Genomic DNA, 27,136 nt, shown 5'->3' on the forward strand with positions numbered 1-27,136 from the left:
ACTTCTGCTAAGTCTGTGTGAGAGTCCACTGGAGGGAGGCTTCCCCCACCCCACCAACTGAGCTGAATTGCTGCAGTTCCCCATCCTCTCACTAGGAAATACCCCTAGGGACCAGAAAAGGCAGAACAAACAACAGAAAAGTTGGGTTTTTTAAATAAAATAAAAAATTAAAAAGTCCTTTATTGGGTGCAGCCTGGTCCCTGTGCCACGCTGGGCCTTGGCCGATCAAGACTGCCCCTGGGTTTGGGGCGGCTCAGTCAGCATCTCCCCGAACGTCGAACACTGAGAGGTGAGGGACACAGGGGCTGTCCAGGCCATGCCTATAGGCTAGGAATGGGAGCCCCATGGATGGGGTAGGGAAGGGGGGAGCAGGGTTGGTGAGGTCAAGTGTCTGTCTATGGGTCTGGGGGAAGGAGAGGCAAAGCGAGGTGTGGGACCCTGCACATACACCAGGGGTGCACCGCACACCTCACTGAGCTGCACTCGAAGTGGTTTTCTTCAGGGTGAAATTGGTCCAGTTCACAGCCACCTTCTGTCGGGTCTGCTTGGCTGAGTCCAGGCAAAACCTACAAACAGAGGGGAGGAAAGAGTGAGAGGGGCCATAAAAAGTCTGGAAGCTTATTACATACAGATATCATAAAAATTGCTTGTCACCTATGAGCTTCCTCTAATCACTAGATGATCTGTCCTGAAGAATTAAAATGTTTATCAACGTTCCATGTTCTAAGTCACAAATTATTAGTAATAGAATATCAGTAGAAAATGCTGCTTCTGTGAGAAAGTAAAAGATCAGTTTGGAAAGGAGATACGTAGAGGGTTATGCTCTGCTGAAAGAAAGTGATGCTGGTGAGAAACTTTTAGGCCCCAGTAAAAATGTTTATTTTCCCAAGCATTTTGTTGGTTGGATATAGAGTGCTTTCTCTTGGTGCCCATGGCTATTATGTGTGTGTGTAAATTGCCGTCAAGTTGCAGCCGAACTATGGCGACCCCTTTTGGGGTTTTCATGGCAAGAGACTAACAGAGGTGGTTTGCCAGTGCCTTCCTCTGCACAGCAACCCTGGTATTCCTTGGTGGTCTCCCATCCAAATACTAACCAGGGCTGACCCTGCTTAGCTTCTGAGATCTGATATTATATGAACAAAATATAAAGTAGCAATTCAATCATAATAGCTTTACCTATTACACTTGGAGTCAGTGTGGTGTAGGGGTTAGAGTGTCAGACCATGACTGAGGAGAGTAGCTTTCAAATTCCTCCCTTATTCGAGCATGTGTTCATTGGATGACCTTAGGCTAGTCACTCTCACTTAGCCTAATCTATCTCAGAGTTGTTGCGAGGTCAAAACAGGAATTTGAAGAACCCTGTCCATTACAGTGAAATCCTTGGAGGAATGGTGGGATTAAAATTAGATAGTTTTATTTTGGTTTTTAGTCTTGTCGTCCGGCTAAGCTTTACGATGCTATTCATGTGTGCTGCTGCTTTAATGGCAAATTGTTTTAATGGCTGCTCTTACCTCTTTTTGTACTTGGCTCCTTAAATTGTGAGAGTTGTAGCTTATAAGTATTCAATAAAAATGAAGTGTTTGAGGGGGCAACTCTCTTAATACTATACAGAAATAGAACTTGTCATTGTCACTTATTTGCTCATCTTTGTAACACACATATCAAAATGTAACTCTGGTTGTTATAGTGGGAACAACGGGTGAAATACCTTCACCTCCTCCTCCTCCTCCAAGCCCACAGTTACACGAGGGCACATGGAAGCAATGCCCCGTCATGCAATGTGCCATTCTCCTCAACTTCCCAGCTTTAATTTTTTAAAATCCGTAGTCTTTTTCATTGTTTTTCATCCCCCCACCAAAGAACATGCTTGAGGTGGCTCACAAAGTAAAACATCATAAAAATCACACAACAGGACAAAAATCAAGCTATGAAAATCAAGCCAGTGGGAAATTTGCCTCAAGTGTAGATGGGGCAAGTAGAAAAATTAATGCTAGTTTTACTCAGCCTGGTTTCTATTCTTAACCATTCATTGCAAGCCACCTTATTATAACTTGTATGTGTGAAAGAACACTTGTGCAAAATGCCAATGAATGTCCACCACCAAGCTCTTGTTCTCAACAAACCCCAAAATCTGGCTAAATGACAGAAGAGATATAATATTCAGGCAGGTTTAAGCTCCAGAACCTCTTACTACAGAAAAAGAAGTACACAACTGCAAAAGGTTGAAGGGCTGAGGGGGCATAATATCCAGGTAATCTTAAACCCCACTATTACAGAAAAGAGGTCTTTGGGAAGATCTAAATTTTAATCTGAGCCATGAAACATTACTGTTCTGAATGCAGAGACAGTAAAAACTGCAGAGTGCTTTCTTCCCACTATGCAGTAACTATATACATATATATATATATATACATCTATATACATCTACCTGTTGGTGTTAAAGGAAAATTTCTAGAATGGAGGAAGCAATTTGCAAGCAAGTGTAACTCAGGAATCTCTAATTTTAAGCACAGGTTACTTGCCATCTTCTAGCAGAATTTTGAATCTTAACCCCCAGCCTTATGCCCTGCAACAGTGCTTGACAGAATATAGATACGCTAATTAAATCAACTAAAGACTCATGTGGTGGTGATGGAAAGTTCCGTCAAAGCTGCAGTCAACTTATGGTAACTCCAGAGAGGTTTTCAAGGAAAGAGACAAACGGAGATGGTTTGCCATTGCCTTCATCTGCATAGTGACCCTGGACTTCCTTGGTGGCCTCCCTTCCAAGTACTAACTCTTAGCTTTTGAGTTCTGACAAGATTGGTTTAGCCTGGGCCATTCAGGTCAGAACTCATGTGTATACTATAAACATATACAACATATTTCCAAACATGTATTTATTATTTAAATTATCAATTTTGTCCATTATTAATATGCTATAATGCGTATGACTATAATATACTATTGAAAAGTTCAGTGTGTTTGGAGTTATAATGTTTAACTTGACATCTAGCTAGCCCTATGATGTCTATAAGAGACGGTTTCTGGGCAGATAACACAGTTTCTTTTCTTTATTACATATGCAATTTTTATTTTCAACTTTCATTTTTTCCTACCTTTCAGATGGAAAGAAGTAAGATCCATGCGCTAAGATAGCTCAGAATTCTGCAGCTGCAGCTCTAATATTGGGTCTATTTATAATTTTGTTTACAGAAAACTAAGGCCTTTGTATTTTTAAATATGCCAAGTAGTAACTATGCCAAGTAGTACAATATTATATGCTAACTAAATGATAAATGATGCATTTTATATTGTTAAAGCAGTAAAATGTTTAGAATTGATAAGTACAGCATATATTTCATTTTCCCCAACATTTGTTCTTCTTTTTAAAAAAATGAGAACACTTTCTCCCCCATAGCTACAAAATTTCCAAAAATTTTACATCCCTAGACAGCTGATGCCATTTTACAGATATGTGATATGCAAGGTTCTGTCTTGTCCCCCATGCTTTTTAACACCTATGTGAAGCTGCTGGGAGAGGTGATCTAGAGATCTGGGCTGAGTTGCCACCACTATGTGGACAACGTTCAGCTCTATCTCATGCTTCCAGCAAATCCCAGGGAGGCTGTGGAAAATGGGAACAGGTTCCTGGAGGCAGTTTTGTGATGGGTGAAGGCTAAATCAGCTGAAACTTAATCCCAACAAAATGGAAGTGCTACTATTGGGTTAAGGTCTGACCCAGGAACAGGGACGTCTCCTGTTCTGGATAGGGTTGCACTTCCCCTAAAGAGCAGGTCTGAGGATGCTACTGGACCCGGGTCTTCTGCCAGATAAACAGGTGGCTGCGGTGGCCACAGGGGCACCTTTCGCCGGCTTTGGTTGGTGAGCCAGTTGCGACCTTCACGAGGCAGGAAAGATACTGTCACTGTGGTACATGCACTGGTAACATCTAAATTATATTGCTGCAATGTGCTGTACATGGAGCTGCCCTTGAAGACAGTCTGAGTGTACAGAATGCTGTGGACAGTATGCTGACTGGAGTGGGTCGTAAGGACCACATCACTCCAGTCTTGCTCCATCTACACTGCCTCCCTATTTGCTTCCGGGACCAATTCAAGATGCTGGTATTGACCTTTTAATGCCTTACATGGCTTTGGACCAGCATATCTGAAGAACCACCTCCTCTCCTATGAAACCTCCCTGACCATTCTGGTCATCCTTGGAGGTCCTGCTTTGGGTGCCCCCACCAGCTAAGGCTAGAGGGGTGGCAACCCAAGAAAGGGCCTTGTCCATCATGGGACCAAAACTCTAGAATACTGACATTCAGTGTCACATCACTGGGCCCCCGCCCATGACATCATCATGCCTTGGTCAGTGAGCCTCAGTGCGTGGGATGACGTGGACCTGGCAACCCTCCCTCTCCAAGCACGCTCATGCTCTTTCTCCATACAATTTCTGGCTATGGGGTCATCCTCCTCTCAATACACTAGAATGGGGCTTTGGCTCCCCAATATCTTGGCAGTTGACAACTTCTCTACTCGGTAGAATTATTTGATGCGACACTGCAGGGCTTACATGGATAGACATTAACTGTAGAGACATAGATACCACAATCACCTCTTCCCCCAGCCTTTTGACCTAGTCCCGTCCATGTGCAGCACTAATCTTTATGTGCAAAGCCCAGATCAAAAGATAACAATAGTCCACATGGCCAACTCTTCTTACCTCTTGAAGTACTCCACTTCTCTGTCAGTCTCATCCATTTCCACACCATCCACATCTTTTGGCAGGAACACATCATCTACTGACACGCAATAGCAAAGGAATTAGGTGAACTTCTAAGCTTCTCAAAAAGAAGTGGCAGAGATAAAGATACCCTCTCTTCTTCCTAAACCAAGCATGTGCCTCACACCATTTAAAACCTGTGCCCTAGTCCAGGAGGCCAAAGCAGGATATATGCTAGTTCAAGTCCCTGTACTCTTCTCGACCCTTTTCATACAAAAGCAGCACCAAAGGTGCTAAAAGCAAATTATGCAGTAATAACACACAGGTACCACAAACATGCAGTATTCCACAATGTAGATCTGGCTTCCTGTGAATCTCAATTTTAATAAAAATCAGTCTATTTTTCACCCTCAACTAAAATACACACAGCCAGATCAAAAGATTGAAGAGCGGCTTTGTTTGGACAGTAGCTTTTGAGGCCTGTACAACTCCTTTCCTCTTAACTCCCAGTCACCATTACCTTTGGCCTTATTGCCCTCCCTTCACTCATACATACCTCTTTCCCATATCAGTCCTTACCAAGCAAATCCTAATTCTATAAAAATCCTTATTTAATTAGCATAATTTATTCTGAGTTGAGCAGCCGGTTATCCAGTTGTGTGTTTTGCTTTCTTTTTCTAGTGCAAACCCATCCCCAGACTGTAGCCTATGGCCATGACAAATCTGTTACGTACACATCAGGGTGAAAGCTAGCAGCTGTTACTTCTACACTGGTCTCTGATAGCACCTAAAAGCATCTGAGAACAGGCTACCATATACTAAGGTTCTGATGAGCCTTAAGAAGCGTAAGATGTATCCCAGAAACTTCAATGCCCTGGACGCTTAGGGGGTCCCAGTTCTTCATAATAAGGAGCTTCCAAACTGAGCAGGCTCCCTCAACAGGGGGAATGAATACTCACCAATGGAAGGGCTTGCTTTTTCCATTTTGTTCCTGCTTTTCTTGCCTTTGCCCTTTGGCTGGGGCAAGTCATCCGATGCAGCTGTGTAGGGCAGATGCCGGTCCCCTGCCCCTGAAGGGGCAGGCTCTTGCTCTGTCTGATCAGCTCTGCCTTCGCCTCTCCGGCTTTTCCCATCAGTGCTCTTCTCCTTGTCGCCCTTAGAGCCGCTGCATCCCCATCCCTGGCTCTGACGCAACCCTCGGGAGCAGTCACCTTGCTCTGTGCTGCTGCTGCTTCCTCTTTGGGTTTCAGGAACGGTCCCCTTGGGCGGATTCTTCGGTCCCATCCCCTTGGAGCCAGGATTATCGCCAGCAGTAGCAACAGACTCCCCTTTCTTTGCCGGGCAGCCCTGCCGCTTCCCCTTCCTCTGCTTTCCTGGGGCGGGGGCTTGCTCTTGCAGCTCTGCTCCCCTGCCTGTTGCCACCTCCTTAGTCTCATGGCTAGCCCCACTCTCCTGGGGAGAGTCTGTTGGCTTGGGTGACTGAACCCAAATCATGCGGGAGAGGTTGGGCACGGCATTGAGCCGCTTCACCACACCATTCTCAGAGGCTAGAGGCGGTGGCGGAGGCACCTCTCCAGGGCTCTCTGCCCATCGGGGGCCCACGTCACTCCGTAGCAATGTATGATTATGTGGGGCACCCAGGCTGAGTGGGGACAAGTCAAGGTCAATCTCCTGTAGCTCAGATGAGCCATTGAGGTGGGAAAGGAGGTTCTTCTGTTCCAGCACAGCTGCCTTCTTGGGGAAGTCATTGACATCCAGATTGAGGTCATAGACACTGAAGCTGGCACGGATGGAATCCTTGATGGTGTTCTTGATCTCCTGCAGCCGACTGCTCAGGAAGCTGTTCACTCGCTCCAGTTCGAGCTGGGGCCACTCTAGGAGTTTCTCTTTAGCCAGCTCCTGGTCCTGACCAGTAGGTGGGGTTCGGTCCACTCGCTTCTGGGCTTCGGCTTCCAGCTGTGCCTTCTCCTTCTCCTGCAGCACAGGAAATTTAACATGAGTGTCACAGTTCCAGCAGCCCACACCTGCAACTAGCGACTGATAAAAGAAAGAACCGTGAGGAGGAAGAACAGCTGCCAGCCTCTGGCTGAACTGGAAGAAGAGGCCCCTGCTTTCCAGTTTCTCACAATCACTTCTTTTATGCAGCTGGAGAGCCACTCCAGCAAGCCACTCTGTCCACCTGGGAATTAATGCTGGGAACCAATGAGATGGCATCTACAGAGTCTGTGCCATGGTAACAAACCTCAGGGAGAAAATGCATCGCCAGCCATTTCCCACAGCATTTTCCTTGTGTGTCAAGAGCCAGTAGGATTACCACATCCCAGTCCCTCAACTCAGCTAACAGCACTACAGCATAAGGAAAAAAGGAGGAAGGGAATGAGAGCAGAGAAACACAGGGATGCATTTTCAGGCTGTCTGGCTCAGCTCTGCTGCAACTCAAGAACCCAGGTGAAAACAACTGAATGGCTTGTCTACAGATCAGTTAACCTCAAATAATAACTCCTGAACGCGCTTCAACTTCTGATTTGTTTACACGTTCCAGTGCATGAATCAGAATATGAAGTGTGTCAGCAAAGAGAAAAATAATCTGTGATGAGATCAGAAGCATAATTAACCTCTTTCCTCCCTCTAAATTATTACTGCATGTTTGCAAAGGTTAAGAGGGGCACTGATGCATAATGATTTGAGGATTACCAGAGATAGCAGATAAAGTAGTGCGCCTGAAACATATTACATGGTCAAGGACGGCTGATACAGGTTAACAGCCAAATCGTTACCCTTTGGAAAACTCAGCAGCTAGAGCTGTAGCTCAGTTCTCAGTTTCAATTGCTGAAGCCCCCGGATTCGGAAAAGACCTCTGCTTTGGAGGGCTGCTACTGAGGTATTTGCAATTATACCACATGCATTATATTAGAAGTGGGGGAAGCGCACAGTCATGTTTAGTTATAGAGGCTTTTATTCATTTCAGCTATTTATTACCCCGCCTTTCTTCCCGATGGGGATCCAAAGGGGCTTACTGAAACATCTAAATAGAAATAGACAAGGATGTAAACAATGCATGAATGTAAACAAAGAAAACAACAGAAGGCTGCATCCTGAGCAGCTTCTGAATCCTGCAGGGCGGCTCATACCATGGCTACGGGCTGTGTGATCTCTTTCGTTCGCGTCAAGCTTATGGCTGCACCCATGCAGGCAGGAAGGCTGGCATAGATCCAACCTTTGGCTGGAGGCACTTCACCCAGCTTAAGGAGGGGAAGAGCTACTGAAGTTGGAGAAAGGCTGCAGACTTTCCTTGGTGGAATGGTAAGACATATGCCAGTATTTATCCTGGTCCCCTTCAGCACTGCTCTCAAGGCAGGTCAAATAAAGCTTGAAGGTTATGTCAAAATTATGTCATTTTTCAGCATCCGTGCGAGTCCATGAAAATATGTCCACAGACAAGTGGGAAAACAAGTTTGTCAAATAGTTCATTTTTTCTTTTCCATCCCACTGATTCCCTCCCTCCCTTCCCCCCTGCACACGCTGGAACTAATGGACAACTGCCCCATTGCTATGGGGAAAAGCTATATTCAGATTAGTGTCTCACCAAGCTCTCTCCCAGCCCCATCACTGGCTGGGGCCAGCACTTTATTGGAATTCAGATCAGCCCTTTACTTAGGGAGTCATCTTCCCAAGGCTCATGAGAACACATACGTCCCCCCCCCTTTATCTCCTAGGAGCTCTGAACTAGTGTGTGCACTCCCCACTCTCTCTCCCACATGCTCACGTATGCACATGCACAGCCCACCTTCTTCTTCTGCTTGTGGCGTGCACGCTTGGCAGCCTTGGCGCTGTTCAGGGGCTTCGGCTCAGTGCTGTTGATATAGTCTAGGAGTTCGTCCACATCCCGGTGATCCACGGCTGGCTCTCCCGAGCTACTGCTATGCCCCAGCTTTTGAGGAAGCTCCTCTTTCCTCTTGGTTAGCCGCGAGCGTAGCTTCTCTCGGATCTCAGCGTAGTTCCGGCTTGTTGGGGCAGCTGGAGGCTGTGGAGAAACCTGGGCTATTGGCCTGCTGCTGGCGCAGCAGACTGTATTACCACGGGTCTGCCAACCCACCGCTATCTCAAACAGCTGGAGTGCTCCCAGAGTCAGTTCATGCTTTTTCTATCACCACCCTCACAGACAGACAAGCCGCAAGTTCTGGCCACATAAGCTACTCCAAAGGTCCAAGCTGAATCAGAAGGCCCGCTGGTCTGAGCACAAGGTGCAACCACAAGGCTTTATTTCAACTGATCAGAAATGATTTGGCAGATCTGTGAGGAAGTGCAAAGTTAAAATACCGGGGGTGCGTTAATGTCAAGGCTACAAAGGCCAAGTAGTTAAGTCATCATGTGTAGTGTTGTCAGTGTCATCTCCCAAGCCCCTTTACCCCCACGCGAACAACTAAAAATGACTACCAGCGCAAATCATGGTTATGCTTTCACTTACCGCATTGTGGCCAAAGAACTCACAGTAGCAGCAGTCACAGAATTTCCCATCTTTCTGGGTTGTGGAGGACGAGGTGCAAGAGCTCCGCTCCGAGCTGCTGTCCTCGTCCTCGCCAAGCCCCTCGTCCGCCTCACAGGACTGTGGCGCGTGACAGCTTGTACCGTTTGGGAACTTGTGCCCTTTGCAGGCAGGATCCCTGCAAAAGAGGACGGGAGCAGGGAGAAGCAAGTGGGTGAGACATGTCCCCAGTGAAATCTCTCCCACCTCTGAACTGCATATAGGAGATACAAGAATCTTTCGAGAGAGCTTCAGAAAGCGGCAGGAGGAGAGGAGAGCCCCTCATCGACATAGGAACTTGACCCTTCTGTGGTAGGATTGCTGCAATGCTAAGATCTAAGAGGAGTTTTATAGGGCTGCTAAAATGCAAAATACAATACAAGACGGATCTAGATCTGCAGCACTTCCTGCCTGGTTGCACAGGAGATCTTCAGAGAAGGCCAGTTTATTACGGCGTGATACTTGGAGTCAGATGAGAAATGTTATGTCAGAAAGCAAAATCCTTGTGGACTGAATTCACATGAAACATCCTCAAGTAGGCTAGATTCCTACTCACAGATCTTTAGAGCCTAAGACACAGGAATGCTGAATTCTGAACATAATTTTTTCCCTTAGATGCCTCCATGGATATTCCTTTGTAAGAGAAAATCATCATGTCATAATGAGCTTGATGAAGCAGGGGAAGACCCAAATGTAGGTGGCGTGTTTATTCACCACGCAAAATTGTACAGAGCTGGCACTTCTGTTTAAACGACCGCTACCTATCTGAAGGACCATATGAACCATCCTGTTCATTAAGATCATCATCTTAGGGCTTACCTACACACTGTGTTTTCCCCAGGTCCTCTGAGTCCACATGATTAAAATGTGCATTGCAAGTCCCATACTGGGAACTTAATTCTGAGGCGTGTGTGGGCTGAATTTGGATCAGGATCACAGCACACAAGGTGAAGGGGCTTAAGTCCCCGGAGGGATGTTATTTGCCCTGTTGGGGTCTCCATATGCACTGATGGGGTACACCTAGATTTCTCTGAGGGGGCAGACAGCACTCCTTAAGTATACCCCATGAGAGCACATGTGGTCCCCAACAGGGCAAATAGGAGCCTGTGTTGTTTCATGATGGGAAAACAGTGTGTGTGGGGGGGGGGGGAGATGATGACAAAAGTTCCTTCTCCCTATGTGCCATGGTACCACTTTGAATTGGGCCCACGTGTACCTGGAATTAAGTTCCCAGAACAGAACCTGCAATAACCTTTTAATCACACTGACCTGGGGAGGATAAAAGGGGGAATGTAACATGTAGTTAGGCCCTAAGGCTGTGGATGCCTCCACCTGCAGAGGTGGGGTGGAGGGCAAGCCTGGAAATCCTTTCTAGGGGCAGTATTCATTTATTTAAAGCATTTATATGCCTGCTTTTCTCCTAAGCACCTCAGTATGTTAACAGAATTCGCTTCCCCAGGAACATTTGATTGGCATCAACGCCCAGCTTTTGAGACATATTAATTTTCCCAGGCATTTGCTGGTTGATTATTTATTTTGTTGGCCTATTCTGCTACTGCTTCTGCTTGCAATTGATGTTGGGCTTCACTGTATTTTACATGGGCTGCTTTAATTACAGACTCTCATTTTGTACACTGCCTTGTGAACGTCTAGCAAAGCCAAAAGGCAGGAAAGACATAAATACCTGTGTGTTGGTCCTGGTAGGTTTGACAGGTCGCATCTCAAAATGGCTCATAGTGAGCACCCTTGAATTCAGAAAAGGAAATGCTCAACCCTCCTCTGCCGTGACAGCAGCCCTCTCATGCACAAACGCCACAGACTGCCTTGGTTCCAGTTCTCGAGGACCGGAATTAATGCAAGGCTGCTCTAGCAGCCACAGACCCTAGAACACAGCAGGGCAAGGACAAGGCACAGCAAAGTGTGGAAGGGGGGGGCAACGCCCAGCCCACCAGTCTGCATGGGGATTAGTTACACCAAACAGACGTCACATCCCATAGGATGCTGTTGTTAAGCTTACATGTACATTCTGAGGAACCAGCATCCAAGAAAACAAAGCAACACTAACTGATAAATAGTCCCAGGGAAGCATTGCCATTTGGAGGCTAGGTAGATTGGCAAGAATCCCCAGTAGCCAGGGTTGCGCTCACCTGTTAGTGCTGGGCAGTTGATGTGAGGCAGCAGGAGGACCCAAGGAGCCACTGCAATGGCCGTTGCATGGATGAGTGCAGCCTACGGGAGGTGGTATCTTCAGCAGTGGCACATTGGCAGTGGGTAGGTGCGGACTCTTACAGGTTCCGGTGGGAGGGGATTCCGCTCCTGGCTTCGGAGCTGGTGCGTGCGGGCTGAGGACTGGTGCAGGGAACGGGGCCGCCTGCTGTGATGAGCTCAGGTGGACGTGAGGAGGGGAACTGAAGGGCCCAGGGTGGGCAGGCATCTGCTTGGTAGGAAGAAGTGCCGGCGGCTGCGAGGGGAGGCCTGTGGGGCTGTTGGGAGGAGCAGTGAGGTCCACGTGCCGGTGGTGCTCCGCAGAATGGAAGGCCTCTCCTGCAGCCAGACAAGAACAGAGGAAGGTTAGATCGAAGCTTTGACAGCCGAAGCGTCCACCTACTAGGCATAATGCCTCACAGCAGCTAAGTTTGCCCAGTGCACACCAGCCACTGCACACTACCACTTCCTTCCCAGGAGTACGCCCATGTTCCCAGCTAGAAGCCTTATTTTAGTTGTGGCACTTTCTAAAGTGACAATGACTTAAAATATATGTTTCCCTCAAAGCATGCTAGGAAGTCCAGCCCTACGTGCTTCATGCTCAGTGGCATACTTCCCTAATCATAACCTATGGAGATAACTCATAGGAGGGAGAAAGAACCAACCCGTGGCCCTTTAGGTTTTGGGCTATCATGCTGTAGTCCCGCATTCAGCCAAAGACAACAAAGCCTAGTGGGGGGGGGGGAGACACACATAGTTGTGAGCCCAGCAAGGGAGATACTTCTGCCCTGCAGGTTTGGTCTGTTGGCCTTCCCCAGGCCCCGCACATACAGACCTGGCGGGGTGGGTCTCCGGCACATGCTCTTGAACTGCTTGGGAAGCGTTTTGCAGAAGTCGAGTGAGGTAGGCAGAGGTGAGCCTGGGGTGCCGCTGGGAGCTGGGGAGAGCGCGTGGCTGTAAGGACAGGCTTTGAGCCCACCTCCTACAGCAGGGGCCTGGTTGGCACACTCCGGAAGGAGGCCGGGGTGCTTGTCACCTGAAATGGAGTCAGAGATGGAGCCAGCTGCTCTCCAGGCCCCCTGCTTGCCTCCCCATCTGAACCACCTGACATGAGCCCATGAAAGAGGACCAGGAAATCTCTTGTTAGGTAAGCTGGGCAGCCCCCAGGTAATAAGCCCATTAGGTAGGGACTTTCCTTGTAAAGTATTACTTGCCCTCAGGAGAAAGGCAGGACTCAGACTTGTGTACAGCCTTCCGTCCTTGGACAAGTGTTTTAATGTGGGGTTGGTGCTAGTGCTCTCAACATAGCTGAGTCATTACCACCCTCGTGACTCTTAGAACAGCCTCTATGAAGGAGCTGTAGGGAGAACCCCACAGCAAAAGGGAGAAGACAAAGAGCTAGGCTAGAGCTAACTTGAACTCACCTGGTACAACAGGTGTCCCCCCAAGGGAGCTCCCCTGGCCTGCCCCATTGACATGCTGGGAGTTCCAAAGCCCCGAGAGCTTGTGCGCAGACAGGAAGGAACTGGGGTCCCAGTCTCCTGAGTTCCCATGGCACGAGGATGAGGATGACGAAGACGAAGAAGAGTGGGAGCCTGCCCCGCAGGACTGTGACTTACAGGCCGTATGAGACAACGAGACCTGAAGGCAGAAAGCTGGTGACTCAAACAGCAAATCCAAAATACCAAATCAGGTTGTTCATTGAAACATGCTGGGCTAACCTTCACCCTGGAATATTCCTATCAGGGTGAGCATAGGACACCTTCCCTGGAGGAGCGGGGCTGAGGCCTCTTGAGAAGACCTATCTACTCTCGTTTCGATTCCTGTTCCCCTTTCCCACCAGAACAAATGGGGAGCAAAGACAAAAAAGACCCCAGCGTGTAGAAACATTCACTAAGGTCATATCTAGCAGGTCTCATGGCTTGAAGACAAAAGCTACACACATGGAACTATCTGACTTCAGTCAGGTTGCTGAACAGGACCAATCCAGGGAGGCCTCCCAAGTAGATGACATGCATAGCAGGCAGCTCTCTTTACCCAAGAGCACCTGCTCTGGAGTAAGCGATGGACTCGCAATACACTCTACCAGGGTTAAATGCTTACCGCCAGCGCCTGCTCCTGGACTGCCCTCCTTTCTTCCTCTTCTACACTCTGCCTACAGCTTTGGCAGATCCACAGTGGCATCTCTCCCAGCAGGTTCTGCACCAGTGCCGGCACAAAGTCTGGGGGCAGCCGCTCACCTGGGGACACCAACCCATTGTGGGAGGGTCCTCCCCAATCTTTACGCTCCCGGTGACATAGCAAGCAGCACGTCTGCACCGATTGGTTGGAAGTAGGCAGCACCTGCAGAAGAAGAAGAAACGTTGGTTGTTATATGCCACCTTTCTCTACCACTTAAGGGAGACTCAAACCGGTTTACAATCACCTTCCCCTCCCCACAACAGAGACCCTGTGAGGTAGGTGGGGCTGAGAGAGCTCTAACAGAGCTGTAACTTGCCCAAGGTCACCCAGCTGGTTTTGTGTGTAGGGGTGGGGAAACAAATCCAGTTCTCACCAGATTAGCCTCTGCCGCTCATGTGGAGAAGTGGGGAATCAACCCGGTTCTCCAGATTAGAGTCCACCGCTCCAAACCACCACTCTCAGCCATTACACCATGCTGGCACACAGACACACAGCACCTTGTTCACTGGAAAACGGGCATTCCCTAGGAGCTGATGTAGGCAGCCCTTTACTCATGCATGCACAATCACAGTCTGCCTGGCATCTCTGTCAAACTAAGTGCTAATCTATACAACCCAATGGGCACACTGGAGGGACAGAGCATCCAATTACAACTTACAGTAGGCAGCTAGTCTACCTAATTCTTCCCCCTTGGTCTATGTTACTACAATACTATTCACACAAACTAACCCTGGATGAAAACTTTAAGAAGAGTTGGTTTTTATATGCCGAATTTCTCTACCACTTGAGGAAGAATCAAACCAGTCACCTTCCCTTCTCCTCCCCACAACAGACACCCTGTGAGGTAGGTGGGGCTGAGAGAGCTCTAAGAGAGCTGTGACTATCCCAAGGTCACCCAGCTGGCTTTGTGTGTAGGAGTGGGGAAACAAATCCAGTTCATCAGATTAGCCTCCACCGCTCACGTGGAGGAGCAGGGAAGCAAACCTGGTTCTCCAGATCAGAGTCCGCCGCTCCAACCCACCGCTCTTAACCACTAAGCCACGCTGGCTCCCAACCATCCGTTCACAGACCAGCAGGCATAGGAATGAGAGGTGAGCGAAAGAACAGCTGGTGGTAGCAGCGAGTATGTACGTTACCAAGGAGGGCATCTGCTTTCTATCCAAGTCCTCTCTAGGGTTTCCCTCCCCTGTTCTCCTCCCCCCTCCCCCATTATCCAGCTCTCAATTCAATTCTGCCTCAGTCCAGCAAGCTGCTTCCCCCAGCCCAGCACACACACAGCGCTACCCCAACGCCCTGTGGGCTCAGCAGGCAGGCAACCTGTTCCCTGCTCAACACTTGAAGTGGCTGAGGACAGAGGAACAGCTGCAGCTGTTGGAGGCAGAGCTCATCTCCCTGCTGCTCCTTTCTTCCCACGGAAGGAGGTGTGGCCTACAGCTTCTTGCTTGGCTCTGGGGCAGAAGACAGGCAACAGGCCACAGGACTGCTTAGAGATTATGACAGGCATGAAGAGTCAAGGGCAGGGGCGTCATTGTCTCCCACCAACGGAGAAGCCCAGGACAATAGGGCTGCGCCTCTAGCTGCTGCTGCAAAGCAGATGGTCTCGCTCAGCCTCAAGGTGAGACAAAGCACAAGGGGCGAAGAGTGCACTGGAAGGAGACAGAAGGAAAACTGGGTTTCTCTTCTCACCATCACTGCAGGGACAGGCACACTCGGGCAGGGAGGGACAATAAAAGTGACAAGACTTTCGCAACTTGGCTGGGAGCACTGGGCCCCACCACTCTCACAGAATCAGACACACCCTATGGGGGGAATTAATAAGGAACACCTTGCCAATACTGGAGGGGAGGAGGAAAAAAAGAGATAGGTCAATCACCTACAATTCATTGGATGTTGCTTCCTACTGCTAAATAATATACCTGAAGGCTGACAAACTTCATCTGACAGTAGTTCCACAAGCATCAACCTTTGTCCCTGGAACTTAATCCTTAACTGCCAGCATTATTTAGATATTTACAAGTGGGAGACCTGCAAAGACTTGTGGGGTGTGTGTCTCATTTCCCACTGTATCCCCTCCTCTTCTATTTCCCTCCTCCTATGAATCCCTATATCCTCTGCCTGCTTCCCACCTACCAGCCAACCTATCTTTTATCTGCCTTGTGTCTGTCAATAAAAGCAGGGAGGGGGCAATAATTAAAGAAATAATAAATACAGCTGAAGATACACATCTTCAGCTGTATTTGTTATTTGCTTATTTACTTATTTATTATTTAGAAGAAGAGTTGGTTTTTTATATGCCGACTTCCTCTACCACTTAAGGGAGACTCAAACCGGCTTACAATCACCTTCCCTTCCCCACAACAGATACCCTGTGAGGTAGGTGAGGCTGAGAGAGTGTGACTAGCCCAAGGTCACCCAGCTGGCTTCGTGTGCAGGAGTGGGGAAACAAATCCAGTTCACCAGATTAGCGTCCGCCACTCATGTGGAGGAGTGGAGAATCAAACCTGGTTCTCCAGATCAGACTCCACTACTCCAAACCACTGCTCTTAACCACTACACCATGCTGGCTCTCTTAAATTATTTAAATAAAATAAACTGAATTATTTTTAAAATAATTAAATTATTTAAAAATAATTATTAAAAATAAAATAAATTAAATTATTTAATTTAAATAAATTAAATAATTTATTTAATTATTACTGAAGATACCCATCTTCTGCTGTATAATAAACTTAATTATAAACTTAAACTTTCTCCCCATCAGGGACCCAAAGAGGCTTAATGTCATTCTCCTCTCCTTTTTATCCTCACAACAACCCTGTGAGGTAAGTTAGGCTGGGATTGTGCGACTGGCCCAAGGTCACCAGTGAACTTCCACAGCAGAGTAGGGATTTGAACCTGAGTCTCCCAGATTCTAGTCTGAAACTCTAACTCCTATACCACACTGCTTCATGTGGTTGCTGCAGTTGAATAATAATGAGCAGCTGTGCCTGTCAGTGGCTCCTGCCAGGGTTGGCCCAAATAAGTCCTCCCTCAAAGGCCAAAACACCCCTGGATAGGGCTCTACCCCTCCCCCTGGATTTTACTGACAGAAACCAAGGCTTGAAAGCTGGCAATATTGTTGTTTATAGCAACCTCACAATGGCCACTACAGAGGGCATTTGTTTCTTAAAGGTACAAGTTCTGCTTTTATTCTTTTGGGGGATTTACAACCCCCATGTATTTTTTTTAGATTTCTGATTTTTCTGAACACCTGGGGCTTTTCTCATGTTTGTAGAAAGTTGTATTGTCTGTTCATGGTTCCTATCTCCAGATGTAAGTATCTGCAGATGAGGCCCTGTTGTGAATTTGACATATTGATATTCCAATTCCCTTCCCCCGCCCAAAAAAGTGGTTTACGGCATTGTTCTCCCTCTCTCCATTTTATCCTCCAAACAACGACCTTCTTATGTATGTTAGGTTAAGAGAGAATGATTGGCCCAAGTTCACCTAGTAGGGTTCCATGACATGGTTGGTATTCAAACCTTGGTCTCCCAGATCCTACGCTATACCCTGCTTTTACATCAGTGAGTGAACCTCCCACAACAAGAACTGACAAAAGTAAAGGTTAGATTCAGATCACAAATGGTAACTCCAGTCCTTGTCATCTCTATTAGTGTATGCGGTCCCTGCCTAAGTGAAAATTACAGGCTTTCTGGGGCAAATTTTTAATTCTGCAGAAGAATACAACCAGTAGTTCTTCTGATAGTCATTTTAACTGACAGCATTACTTTTTCGCACAATCTCTTGTGTCATTTGTAGTAGGTGTGTACATGGAGGCCTAGAGTTTCACCTAATCAACCCATACCCTTGCAATAAACGTCCTGTTGTTTATGCAGTGTCTGCCACCTGTATCTCTGAAATAGTTACTCTGCTTGTTGAAACTGCTCCTGACTTAGCATACAGGCCTCTAAAACTGTCACTGGCTATCCTTCCATGTGCACACCTACTACATGTTCAGCACACAGAGGCATCATTAACTAATCCATGACAATTATACAAGTGGAGGCAGATCATTCTAAGGAAACAAAAGCACCTCTCCAACTTCATTCAGCCCTAGCTTTGAATGCTGAGAGTTAGAAGATACTCTGCCCTTTCGCTCCTTGGTTCCTCATGATCAAGTGGTTTATAGTCAACTGTTTTGATGACTTATGCTAGACATCAATCAAGTAGAATCTCCCAATGGGAAAGCAGGATGGGCCAGCACCTTCCCTTCCGTTTACCAACTACCACTCTCTCAGGCCTTGGATGAAACCAAACATCACCAACTGAACAATGTATCTTTGACTCAGGATGTTCCAAGGGTTCAGTGCTCGATGTCAAAGAGCTCTTTCACAGGATGCGTCCACTTCACTTTTCATACAGAGCTTCTCTTTGAGAGAAACTCCCCATGAAAATTAAGCCCTTTATAATAGGTAGCTTTCAAGCCTCCTGGAGTTGCTAGACCAAGCAATGTCACAGCTAACTCAGCTGTAAAGGTAACGGATGCACTTGAGGAAATAACTCTTGCTCAGCCTTGCCTACTGGAAAGATTGCTAAGGACAAAATGGGATGAGGCCTATACTGCCTTGAGGTAGTTGAAGGCAGGAGACAAACATAATGAATAATAATGAAGCAGAGCATAATTTTTACATCATAAACCACTCTCCTGGAAAACTGAGGCAGCCTTGCTCCCTGAGAGGGGAATGGCCATAGCTGAGTAGTAGAGCATCTGCTTGGCCATGCAGAAAGTCCCAGGTTCAGTCCCCAGCATCTCCAGTTTCAAAAGATCAAGGTGTAGGTGATGCGAAAGACCTCAGCCTGAGACTCTGGAAAGCTGCTGCCAGTCAGAGCTGACAATACTGACCCTGATGGACCAATACTTTGATTCAGTATAAGGCAGCTTCAGGTGTTCAAATATCACCTCAGTGAACTCTGAAGCTGAGTTATAGTAGAACAGGTTTCAAACAGTATTTTTAAATACATGCATGACGGGTTACAGACTTGGACTCCTCTTTGCTAACAGAATGTATGAAAACGAATCTCTTCGTGACTGATGCTTCAGTTTCTGTGAATGACAAAGGACTAACCACTAACAAAGACTAGGTAGGTCATGCTAACCCTGTTGACTGGGGTCTGAATACAACATGCCCTTCACTGTAGTCACCAAGCTTCATGTTGCACCATATAATGATTGCATGTGTCAAAATTATTCCTATCTTCCTGGAAGAGCAGCTCTCCTGTTCTAATGATTTCACAGCATCCATCTTTTCTATGTAGTGGCCACCAGCTTCCATACTAGCCCACTTCCGATAGGATTCAGTCAACACTGCCAGATTTCCAGTCCTTGTGCTCCTTTCTGAACCAAGAGGATCTCATGTCATATCAACATTCAGGAAGACAGAGACTTCCTATTACTGAGAATAATGCAAGTCATTTTTTTTTTGGTACTACCTACACTCAAGTCTCAGAGAACATTGCTATCACAGTTTGATAATGGGTACTGCTAGTACTCATAAGTCTTCACAGCTAATTCTGCAATCATATTCTTCCCACAAGTAGCTTCCTCCTAATATCACAAATAGGCAGTCCTATGCAAGTCTCACTGAGTTCACTGGAGTTTGTTCCCAAGTAAGAACACACAGGACTGCCACAGGACTCATTACTATGGACCTTATATCTACCTTCCCCCAACCTATACGGCCTGTAATACTTTTTATAACTCTCCTATAGGTATTCATCCTTATTAACATCATGTAGCACCCTTCACAGGCAACAGCAAAGCCTTGATTACATGATATAGTTACCTTAGAATAGCCTCAGTTTGCCTGAGGTTCTACATGGCATGTAGACAAAATCTACACAAGAAAAGACTCCCAGAAGCATCTCAACTCAAAATTTATCTCACAATGACTATGAGAAAAATCTACTACCATAAGCCTGGGCCAAAATTATTAAGAGATTTCACTGACCAATGCATGGAAATGAGCTGTCCCAAGGTGAATCGTGTTTGTGTAGACATATCTTGAACCAACTCCAGACTTCTTCCTACCACTTCTGTTACAGGACAGAATATGGTAATCCAAATAAACAAAACACACACACACCCCCAAAAAAGCAAGCAAACACCCTTGGAAAACTATAAGAAAAAAAGCACTAACTTAAGCAAGGAAAGCCTTTTAGAAACAAGACCAAACATGATTCTCACTTGCTACTTACAAAAACTCAACCACTACCTAGGAAGAAAGTTATTTATAGTTTCAGTTCCACCACTTCTGGCCCAGCACCCAATCAGCAAAGAGAATTACTGAGCACGCTCAATAGATCTTCAGATGCTTTATAAGGGAGAATGCAAGCTTTAGGCATAAAGGCAATAGAGCATATTTTGTCAGCTAGGCCTAATTTTTTTAAAGAACCCATTAGAGTTACTTATGCTTGATTTCTGTTGTTTTAAAAAAGCTATTGTAGGGCCTATTTATCAGAAACTAGCTTGAATACTGGTTGTTCCAAACTTATTGTAGGTTTTAGCTTGAACAGTTGTTTTTGTTAGTACCCAGGACTATGTAAAGAAATACATGCTGAACAGCTAAATTTTTAGAGTCCCTTTTTATACTAGGAAATAGCACTGGACTGATTCCTGCAGCTCTTATACGTGCTTCTTGTCAAAATAAGAGCATCTTTTTCTCCTTATGACTACCAAGTACAACTGAAACCTCCCTATACTGCAGTCAAGTTGGTGAAATACATTAATCTCTGGGGGCCTTAGTTGACTAGTGAGGGACTAGTTTTCCCACAGAGAAGGTGTGGTCTTATTCTCAAAGCCAGACCCTAAAGTAGTGATGCAAAAGCCACACTCTTGAGGATGCAATTAATGTTGAAATACTTCTGTTGCAGATATGCTGTTGTTAGCATCTCTTTTCAAGATGCTCTAAGAGTACAGTGCCAATATTGGTCCTTCAGGAAAATGAGAGGACTTCTCTCCCTACCCTAGCTGCTTTGGAAATGAGAAACTGAGGTGTTCAGGATGCTAGGATCTGGTGGCATTTTCTGTGATGGCTGTATATATCTAAATTAGGGCTACAGCTTCTAAACTGGCTAACGTATTTCCTAGTCAGCTGATGAGCCTGTGAATTAAAGGCAAACTTTCAAAAGGCTGTTTTGGTATTCTTGCAATAGGGAAAGAAAGCTCCTAACAGTGACTGGCATTAATTCATTAAATCAGTTACCTTTAAGAAATCAAAAAAACAGCTATACCAGTGGAATAGCACATCTGAATCAAGAACTTTATTCTTTTGTGGTTATCATACCTTGGCAGAAACTGCTTTGAGATCACAAATGTTTAAATGACCAAGTATCTACTTTTCCCCTATTACAAGATTATTTGTTTGATTCTAGTAGTTAATACAAATGTTGTTGCTGTTTTCTGAAGTCAATGTTGATTTTTAATTCTGAACTTCTGAGACTCTGATGGGGAGGTATCCTCTGGATTAGGTAAACTTTTGGCTTTGCGAGAATGCTTTTTCAAAGGGGACATAGAAGAAGGAAAAATTCTAATGTTGTTCTTAACGAAGAACTGTGAGGCAGTAATACGCAGTACCTAAGCAATCCAAGCCTAGGTAACAAACTAGCTAGTACTGCTGTTTTTCTCCACAGTGGCTTCAAAAGATGGTCCTTCTATTGCTAGATTGCTCTGTTGCCTGCTGGCATTCCATCAAAAGGTTGGAATGGGGGGCGGGGAGGGTTGAAGGGGAAGGAATGTTTTGCAAAAGCTCTTTGAGGATACCTCGTACCTATCCCACGATGAACTCTCATCTCTTGTCTGAAATGGTAACTTCTAAGGCTTACCAGAATTTTCCTGTCACAGTATTTTGCTACACACCTTTCTACGCTGGGATCTGTGAAACAAGTAAGCAATTCATAGGACTATGATTCTGAAGGACTTGGAGATGTGAATGGATATAATGTATTCGCCTTTTGGTCCCTCCATGGAATCCTTCTGTAAGCAATGGAGACAGATTTGAGCGCTAGCTTGTAGAAAGTTTTATTGCTGGGCCTTTCTCTCCAACCTGGGATAGGACCCAGAAATGTGCGCAACTCCCTTTCAGCAGGTATCTACTGAGTACCTGTGTTTTCCTGAGTGCTGTGTTTTTCCTAAACTCCCCAGAGTTTTAAAAAACCATTTTGTGCTGATGAAACGAGTACATACATAGTGGGAAAACTCTCTTCCAGAACCAAACTTCTGCACTGCTTTTCAAGCTTGGATGCTTGAAAATCATTTGCAACTCTAGCTCTGCCCCAACCACTTTCTAGCCCTATGTGTTCTCCTTTTAGTATTACAGGGCTAGTGGCTGTCCAATTCCAGAAAAAGGTACCATGACATGTTCATCTCTGGGGACAGGGGGAGCAAGATCTTCAGCCACCATTCTAGCCCTATGCAATACCTGGATTACAAAGGCAACTATTTACTGATTGGAAGCTGACAGCCATGAACATTAAGTGCAGAAATCTACAATGAAAATAGGAACGATGTTACTGCACTTTGTATATCAAAGCTGAAGAGGTTGACTGCAGTGCTAAGCCACACAAAGTTACAAAGAAGTCTGCCTTGTCGTAAGAAGCCATGTGGTAAGTCAGAATCCCACCTTGTGAGTCTGAAGTGTTAGTACTATCTCTTTTGAAAAACGTGCATTTTGCTAACCGTATTGTACTAAAAGCATACTTGTTTTTGCCCCCTCTAATTAGAGCCAACCTTCTTTTTAGTGACTTTAGACTATCATAAGTCACTCTCCACACAGCCTGCTAACAAATGCAGGGTAGGTCAGCATTCCCAGTACATTCCCAAATGAGTGGACAAGAGAAATTTGCCTTATACTGAAATTAGATTGTCAGACTTTGGATTCCTGTGCCCTTAAAACTATTGAAATGCAAATTCTGCAGTATGGATGCCGTGGTGGAAGTTACAGTTGCCAATTATTCTCCTTTTTACACTGCTTTTAAAGACAGGTATCCTGTTCTGCACAGTATGTAGCAACACTTCCATTGTTTGCTGCTGCTCCAATTTTTCACCTACCTGCAAAAGTTTCTGAACTGCAAAGGGGACAGTGTCTGAGTGCAGCTGTGTATGGCAGATTACACATGCGTGCACACACACAATTTTAGCTGTGATCAGAGAAAAGTGGATAGAAGGGAATGCTGTCTTAATATTTCTAGCGAGCCTGTAAAGTGGATGCCTGCAGCTGCGAAGTCACTTTCACACAGCAGTTGTAGAACCCATGCATAACATGCTACCTTCTATTTATTCATCCTCTCAAGACTCCCTGCATTTCTGCCTTGCCCAATTGAGCATGACTCCTTCGTTAAATGAAGAGTTCTTGGTTAGTGTAAATTAAGCTGAATGGAAAGCCCTCTGAATACTATACATGCATGTATTCCATTTTATTCTACTTAGCAGTATATTACCTAGTTAACTCTGTCACTGTCTCTACTTTATGCTCAGGATGAGGACTACGTGGTTCAGACACTGTAAAGATAACATACACATCTATCCTAATGCATGCAACACCTCTGCTTTCCTCCCTCTCTGGGGCTTCGGTCATCCAGCAGAGGAACCATTACTAGAAAGCTCAACTGTCTTCTGGAATTTCCGAAGTTGGCCGTCTCTCATATACCACTTTCCCATACAAAGTTAGTCTTTAAGGTGCTACTGGACTCTTGCTTTTTTCTATTCCCATACAAAATGGGTGCTCTTCCATTCTTGGACAGAAATCAGATTCACCTATGAAGCAGAGAAGGTGATATCTAAACTTAGTGGGTCTCCTATAGTTCTTCCTCCTGGGTCAAGAAGTATACGGAGGAGGACTGATCTGTCTCCCTCAGAGTTTAGCAGTATTACTTATTGGTTTTTTACTTCAGTATTTAAGACATTCGATCCCGATGGAAGTCGGTTTCAGGTAGCTGGCTCAAGGTTGACTCAGCCTTCCATCCTTCCGAGGTTGGTAAAATGAGTACCTAGCTTGCTGGGGTAAAGGGGAGATGACTGGGGAAGGCACTGGCAAACCACCCCATAAACAAAGTCTGCCTAGGAAACGTCGGGATGTGACGTCACCCCATGGGTCAGGAATGACCCGGTGCTTGCACAGGGGACCTTTACCTTTATTTAAGACATTGCAACCGAAAGCTTTTTTCCATCTTGGTTTCCAAAGATGCTCTTTTTCTGTCTGCTCTGCGTCCTAGTTTCCACGCAGGTTTATATCCCACTTCATTACACTGGGACATAATGCTACTGTTCTGTCCAAAGCACTGTAACAATCTGTTCTTAAACCAACATCCACCTAATTTTTCCAGATACTTTTATTGTTAAAATATAGCAAACATGAGAAATTGAACACAGAAACCGTATTTCAAAATTAGAAAACTCAATCAAGATTCTAGTAATAGTTATTATAAGGAAACATATATAATCCTGTCCTAAGTCTTTTCAGTGATTTCTATTGCAGTACTTATTTTATGAAGATGCTCAAACATATCCTTGCATATGAACCTGCTAGTCTTGTTTGGTAGTAACAAGTGGCATAGCTCTTCAAGCGTTTGTGTTGAGTCTTTTGACTGGGCCAATTTACAGGGCTGCTCTGAAGCGAACTTTTACAAAAGCATCTCTTCCAGTCAGGCTTATTGTCTTGCTAATGTTCTAAGTGACCCTCCTCTTTTGACACAGCATCATCAGGGCTGTAACCTCCTCAGGGCACAGATCATGACATCTTTGCAAGCAGGTAAACTACAGTAATCAGATGCTTGCATTTTCAATTCTATAGACCAAGAACAGCCAACCTCTTCAGCCCTAGGAGACAGACACCTTCCCACCCCTAAGTCCTCGTCTACTCAGCAGCTTGGCTGGATAATCTCCTCTTTTTATCCTTCTCCCTCTGCCAAAAAATAAAATAAAAAAGACTGCACCATTTTTCTTCCTTTCAACTAAAAAGTATGACTGGAAAATACTTGTACTGTGTTTTACTTTGTGGCTGCCCCCTCCCATGAAGAATCTTTTGAAGACAGGGTCACCTGATGAGCTGTGGGGTTTTTGTAGACCTTCTCCATGGCAGACACTGAGTGCAAGATGCAGTGTTGCATCCTACTTTGGAGGCACATGTGGAAGGTGCATTTGGGAGGAGCTTGTGAGGGAAGAAAATATCTTGAGCCTTGTATACTCAATATGTTGTGAGTAGAGGGTAAAGGGGGGGCAGAGAAATCTCAGTGGAGGCTGGGAACAGCGTGCCAGCTGGCCATCTCTATGCTTGTTAAAACAAACCAATTCCCACCCCCTCCCCCACAAAACTGACCTGTCCCAAGTTTCTATTTGTTGCCCGTTTTTAGCGGCAGCTTTTTAAATCTAGATCTCTGCAGAGAGTATGGCACAGGTGAGAAGCAAGGTGAGTTCCAACCAATTGCCCAACCCACTACACATGATAACTTAGCAAGGAATTCCTTTATATGTTTCTCATCCTCCATTATCTGAATTATGAAGATGGTATATTATACCAGGGGCTAATTATTTGCTGCACAAACATTCAGAAATGGTAGCTGCAGCATGTTGAAGAAGCTGCAGACAGGAGAGGTTCAGCATCATCTACCCAGGGGGCTTGCTTACCAGCACTTCTGTTTGATTGAAGTGGCATTTTTTTTTACCCTAAACCAGCCAAATAACATTCTAGGTGAACTATAGCCTACCATTGAATATAACAGCCTCTGTCTGCACAAAACTGGCATACTAAAAAATGTACACACGTGTAAACAAGAACAGCAGCCCGGTTCTTCATAAGGTTGAAAACCTTTTGCAGATTGGCACAGGCTGCTGACAAGCCCCCACTTCTAAATACTCTGTATAACTCTGGCTGAGTCTCCTGCAGGTCTGCTGTCTGCCAACAACCGCCTTGCTTCCCAGAAGGCTAATTCCACAATCCTTAGTTAACACAAAGCTGTCCTGGGGATTTGCCACCTCAGTGTACATGGTTAACCATAAAGAGCTAGGAACAGCTTGCCCAGTGCCAAGAGGGGACAAGCTAACCAGAAACAGGCCCAAACAGCACCCTGGGACAGTGTCTAAACTTCTGTTCATACCAGTGTTCCAGTTCTTTCCCTGCCTCAAACTGCATTCTGCTTGCAGCACAGCTCCTGTCTAACTGCCCCACAATAGCTAGACATAGCTTTGCAAATGCACTTTAATGCCAAGGCCCATTCCTCTTGGAGGGCATACCATCACAGGTTACACAATGACCTTCTGTAGCATGCTGGCCACTGTTGTCAGCCTCATGATTCAATAGCCATGCACTGAATAGCCTTATCCCCAACCATGCAAAGCCAGCTTTTCACTAAAAATCTTCTAAGAAATTATAGTAACTTGTTCTGCTTCCATAAAGAGGGGAAAGCTTTTTTTACTATGTAGAAGCCTGGATTACACAAAGATCCAGGTGACTGCTAGTGTGTTAGTGACAAGTCCCCACCCTACCTTGTGGGAGGGGATGGATATATATATTTGAGACAGGCCCAGAGAGATGTGCTGAAAGCACAAACAGAAGGCTGAGCTATAGGTACGGAGAACTAAACAGCTTTCAAGGGGGAAAGACCTGCCTTTGTGTATTTGACAAAGAGATGTAACCAGGAGGAGACTGAATAGATGCAGCATATAAAGAATGAACCAGTGCTATAGCAGGAGAAGCCAGATATAGGCCTTGGTAGTAATACGGAGTAAGGTGCATCCAACATATGGAATAGTACTTCCTTAAGGAAATGAAGAGATGCAGGAGTAAAGGTGTGTGCAGCCTTTGGCATGCTGGGTGAACTACATGCACATTTAGTATTGCATGCAAGTAAAGAAGTGAAGGCCACATGTAAAAACGAAATCTATCGGTGCTGCATACATGGCTGGGATGAAAGGGAACACCAGCACATTTAGAATGTAGGTTGGAGTGCTGTTTCTATAAGGGACTGAATGGAGGCAGGCAGCATGGTGAGCAGCAGGACTCAATGGGTGCTGGATGCAGGGGAAGCAGGTGGCTGTAGTGAAGTGGGGAGAATCGGGAGAGCGCTTCTGCACCGGGTCACGATCTAGACGGCCTGGATTCAAGGTGGATCTTGAGGTGACTGCAAGGTGCACAGTAGGTGCTGGATGCACGACGGTGCTGGAGAGAGGGCTGATCCAGCCGTGTGTGCTGCAGGAACTAAATTCGAGGACGTTCGTTGTAGGTGGTGGGCTAGAGGGGCAAAAAAGGTTTCGCGGGATGCAGGGATGGGTGGATGAATGGGTGCAGGCGACCGCAAACGGATGAGTGCGGCAGGGATCTGGGTGAAGGGTGGGATCGCGCCGCAAATGGACACGGGGTGTGCCATCCTGCTAAGAGCAGAGGGGTGTGGATGCAGGGCTCGGCTCGGGGGGCAGGGCGAGATGTGGACGCGCGCTCCCGGTACCTGTGAGGCTCTGCCCTGCTCCGCGCTACTCCCCGCCGCTGC

The 27,136-nt window shown here is 46.0% G+C and overlaps 1 protein-coding gene across 1 annotated transcript; it reads right to left on the reverse strand.

The window, feature by feature from the left end:
- Positions 1–162: 162 nt before the first annotated feature.
- On the reverse strand, positions 163–27,136 carry FAM193B (family with sequence similarity 193 member B). Its single transcript, XM_056860516.1, has 10 exons — positions 27,095–27,136; positions 13,541–13,780; positions 12,862–13,078; positions 12,273–12,473; positions 11,380–11,776; positions 9,176–9,371; positions 8,495–8,731; positions 5,667–6,681; positions 4,708–4,783; positions 163–566 (listed from the first exon to the last, which is right to left on the reverse strand). Exons 2-10 carry the CDS (start codon positions 13,619–13,621, stop codon positions 470–472), a joined length of 2,517 nt encoding a protein of 838 aa, XP_056716494.1. The 5' UTR covers positions 13,622–13,780; positions 27,095–27,136; the 3' UTR covers positions 163–469.

This window comes from Euleptes europaea, chromosome 1 (assembly GCF_029931775.1).
Source record: "Euleptes europaea isolate rEulEur1 chromosome 1, rEulEur1.hap1, whole genome shotgun sequence".
Classification (NCBI taxonomy): Eukaryota; Metazoa; Chordata; class Lepidosauria; order Squamata; family Sphaerodactylidae; genus Euleptes; species Euleptes europaea.

Excerpts from the sequence above, each read along its gene's own strand:
- FAM193B (XM_056860516.1), bottom strand. The coding sequence starts at position 13,621 with ATGCCACTGTGGATCTGCCAAAGCTGTAGGCAGAGTGTAGAAGAGGAA. Across the intron at positions 12,474-12,861 it reads GGGGACACCTGTTGTACCAG|GTGACAAGCACCCCGGCCTC; the intron begins GTGAGTTCAAGT and ends ACTCCATTTCAG. Across the intron at positions 567-4,707 it reads GAAGTGGAGTACTTCAAGAG|GTTTTGCCTGGACTCAGCCA; the intron begins GTAAGAAGAGTT and ends CTCTGTTTGTAG.